The sequence below is a fragment of the Charadrius vociferus genome, unplaced genomic scaffold (assembly GCF_000708025.1).
Source record: "Charadrius vociferus isolate BGI_N301 unplaced genomic scaffold, ASM70802v2 scaffold147, whole genome shotgun sequence".
NCBI lineage: Eukaryota > Metazoa > Chordata > Aves > Charadriiformes > Charadriidae > Charadrius > Charadrius vociferus.
The window spans coordinates 5,995,049-5,999,057 of record NW_009649570.1 but is presented as its reverse complement, the minus strand read 5'-3'; the positions used below and the strand labels follow the sequence as shown (position 1 = coordinate 5,999,057).

The 4,009-nt window shown below is 37.4% G+C and overlaps 1 protein-coding gene across 1 annotated transcript in view; it reads right to left on the bottom strand.

The window, feature by feature from the left end:
* Nucleotides 1-1,763: 1,763 nt before the first annotated feature.
* The window catches only part of CASP10 (caspase 10, apoptosis-related cysteine peptidase), a 9,017-nt gene continuing 6,771 nt past the window's right edge, over nt 1,764-4,009 (bottom strand). The window contains exons 7-9 of the mRNA XM_009890181.1: nt 3,712-3,823; nt 2,464-2,968; nt 1,764-1,926 (exon numbers count right to left, since the gene is read on the bottom strand). Coding sequence (XP_009888483.1) covers nt 1,764-1,926; nt 2,464-2,968; nt 3,712-3,823 — 780 coding nt within the window. The remainder of the gene's footprint in view (nt 1,927-2,463; nt 2,969-3,711; nt 3,824-4,009) is intronic.

Sequence of the window (4,009 nt, the reverse complement as noted above, 5' to 3'; positions counted from 1 at the left end):
TACCAGTCTTTTATACTTCACAAGTGTGGATCCCTCTACCCAGAGAACTCAAGGCAGAAGTCAGCTTAGACTCTTCTGACTGCCTTTACCTACCCATAATTTAACTGGAGATTACCCAGGCAGAAGTCTCTACAGAGAAAGCAAAATAACGTGATGATGTTCTCTGTCTACCAAACTTAAAAATGAAAACAAGATCCCGCAAAAACAAGGTCAAAATTGTTGTTAGTGTTTACTCCGTACTGATAAAGATTCAATTGTTACCTAAACATACAAACCAAAAGTGCACCAAGTCTGAACACTAATTGCAAGCCAGAAACTCCATGATTCTATTACAATATGTTACATATTCTGCTCACAAACAAAACACTTTCTATCTGTGGCACAAATGTGACTTCAAATGTGGCAGCCATACTAACTCAGGAGATTCAAAATGCGATGGGTTACACAACTATCAATTCATCATGATAAAAAGGGACTGTTATATTTTGGCAAACTGGTTGCATTTCAATGCTCTCTATGTTGCAGAACTCCTCTCCTAGGAATCCTCGGTAGTGCAAGCTACAAACTGCGTCCAACAGCACTAGACAGTACGCTTTCAAATCTTCACCCTAACTTATGGCTAGTAATCATATATAACAGTGTTTTGCTGAAATAAACAAAGTTTCAGTTCAGCTTAAACCCCAAGGCAGTTAAAACCCCGCTGATTCATGCAGCCCAATGAAATGCAAGGGCCAGTCAGAAACAAGGATAAGCCTTACCCCAGTACATAATTTTTAAGTCACCAAGCTCTTAAAAAGAAGTATGAATTTAATGCAGTAACAAACAGGACAGAGACATACACACTAAAATGCTCATAACAAAACAACATGAAATTATTTCAGTTAACTCAGAAAGTGCGCTGTTAGAAGCTTAATCGACAAGGAGCCTTGTTTCTCATATGGCTGCATTTTAGATTGTAAAATAAGAAATGATAATCAGAAAATTTAATGCTTAACAAATCTGATAAACCTATACAGATACACTGCTGAATGCCTTATTTCATACCACGCAAATCTTCTACTCTAACTTTTCTTCCCAGAAGTAATGGGGAAATGACAGTTCACAAGGTTTCACAGAGGGAATACTACACAGCATTGTGGCTTTACTCAGTTTTGGAAAGATCTCGTTGTACGTGAGGTTTATGTTAGCCATTACATGGTATCAGTGTGCACTGTGGAACAAATTACTGATTTCAATAGTTAACTGGTTCTCCGTTAAGTTAAACGTAATTTAAATTAGAGATGAAAGAAATTCTTTTCCACTTACAACTTAAGCTTTCTCCTCTTCATTCCCACCTTTGTCTTTCTCTATAAGCATAGCTAGTAGATTTAGAGGCAGGATTTAAAATTGTTAGGCTAGAAAATAAAACACAAAGAGCCTAAACGAGACCATTAACAATCCTGGTTTAGACATGGAACGCTATATACTTATGCTGTTAAAAAAACACTTTTGTATCTGCAATCTGTGAAGGTACAAAAACGCTCAACATGATAGAAACATGCTTCTCCCAACCCCGATAACTCTGAATATACAGATGATGTAATAGTTGGCACATGGATTGTTTTAATTGTGTCTCCTCTAGTTCACAGTTTGGCAAAAAAAATACGAGGCCTTGCCTTGAAGCTAACAGTTCCTCAGGATTCTGGGTAACTGCCTTAAAACAGGTAGTGTGGTGAACTGCATTTAAACGAGATGTGCTGATTAAAGGATGTATTTTAAAAGCCTCAGTGTTGCTGTGAAGGAGGAGGGTCTCTAGGTATTGGGAATATAAATTTTCTTCTTAAGGTATATGCTGGTTGGGGCATCTGCTTCTTTGTCCCCAAGCGGTCAACACGTCTGCCCACATCTTCATTAACTTCTGTAAGAATCGACAAGATATCTTCACCCCTACAGCCAGAAGGACAGCAAAAATAAAAAAAATTAAAAAAGACTTATTAATGAACAGATGGCACTCCATTTAACATCTCCCAGGTCATCTAGAAGATACAGTATAAACATTTAAAACACAAAACCCACTTTTTTTTCCCTCCAAATTTCTCACCTTTTGTTCTCATTTCAGTCATATTAAAAACAAAAGACCTTTTCTTACTCTGTCTTGCTTGATTCAACCAGTAAAGAAAAATAATGGAATAAAATATTTTTACCTAAATCCACTCAAGAAACAGATGGCTCTGCCTTAAAGAATACAGATGGAAGCTTTTGAGGATTTTTTTTTTTACAATAAACTTCACATTCTCGAGATTATCTCTATGGTACTAGAAGTGCTAATGTAAATTTACCAGTGGCAAGCAAACAGATCATCAGTTTAACTAATTTTGTTCACCTCAGAACATGGGTTAGTGTTCCTATGAAAATCTGCCTTTGGAGAAAAAAAGGGGAAGTTCCTCCCATTTCTTCAATGGAAGAGCTAAGCAAAGCATTTACCTTGGTACCAACAACTGTAGCTTGCTGCACAGGGCCTGAATATACCAAGCACCCTGTTGAATGTGCCGGAAAGAGGCATATCCATCAATTGTAGCCATGCCTAGGAGGAAATCGGCCTCTTCAGGAATACTTTCAGAAGGAGAAATGTTCTGTTGCACGGAAGACAAGTCAGGAATTCGTGCATCAGCTTCAACATAGACAGGACGCTGTATCTCTCTACCCTGGCATGCTTGGATAAAGAAGAGTTTGGGTTTTTCAGCCAGCTGTGGACATTGTGTGGCAGTGAAGTGGGACATGATCATGCGAATTGATACAAGTTCCTCATCTTTCCCATAGATCGCTCCTGACTCTCCATGAGATAGAATACAACATATAAAACAGTCCCCGTCTTTGTGACCTTGCAAATGCTGCCAAGTTCGCATGACATCCTTAATCTCCTGAGACGTCAGATTTTTGTAAGTCCTCACATGCAGACCAAGCCATGTGAATACTCGCTTCAGTTCCTCTGTAATTAAAATAAAGATAAAAGGAAAAAGTGAGGCAGTAGAAAACCATTTTATGAAGTCACCCCACAAGCTAATCTGAACTGGGAAAGATCTTACACCCTGACACTTCTGGAGATTGATCCTTATACTAGTATCAACTAAAGGTTACCTGGATAAAAAAAGATGACATCAGCTCAAACACAGAATTCCTGGATTTTTCTGGACAAGTTTCAGAAAATACAATGACATTTTACAATGTATAATGACACACTAAGTGAGCTCACAAATGACTCCTGAAAATATGAGCCGAGTTTCAGATTATATCCTTCAAAACTTTCCTCACATCATTATTTTCCAGTTGCAGTTTTGATTCGTAGAGTTTCATACAAAACAGATAAATAGAAGGAACAGCATAAGAAGTACACAGAGTTGCTTGATGATGGAATTTTGCATTATATTATGTAGAATGACAGTTTAGTTTAATTTTAGTTCTTTATTATAGCTATAGATAAAGGCTAAGCAAGAGATTCTTAAAATGATTCAAGAATGATCAAACTGCATCAAAAACTCAGTGGTTACTCATCCTTTAGCCCTTCCTCCCCTAGGATACACAAATGACATAATTTAACACATATCAAACATTTTACTCTTTAAGAATATTTACTAAAATATACACAATAAAATAAAGAGCATTACTAAACAATCAGCTCACATGGGGAAACACAGAGACTAATCGTCCAAAAATCTCACTTCAGTAACTTACCAGCATCTTTGCAAGAACCCTTCCTCTCCTGAAGAGACCTATCAAACTCAACATTATTAATAACGAGACAAAATCCTCTGTGGGGTCCGTCCATTTTGTAGCTTGTCATCTTCTGTAGGAAGAAGAGGAAAAAAAGCTTACAGCCTCAATGAATTTACCTAACTTACTCATATTTCCTTAACATGTCTCAAAACTGGCATCCAAAAATTAGAGGCACCTAAGACTGTGGGTTACTTTTGAAACTGGAACTCAGTGGTGCCTCCTTGTGTGAAAAGATATGGGTGAAACCTCAAGCACA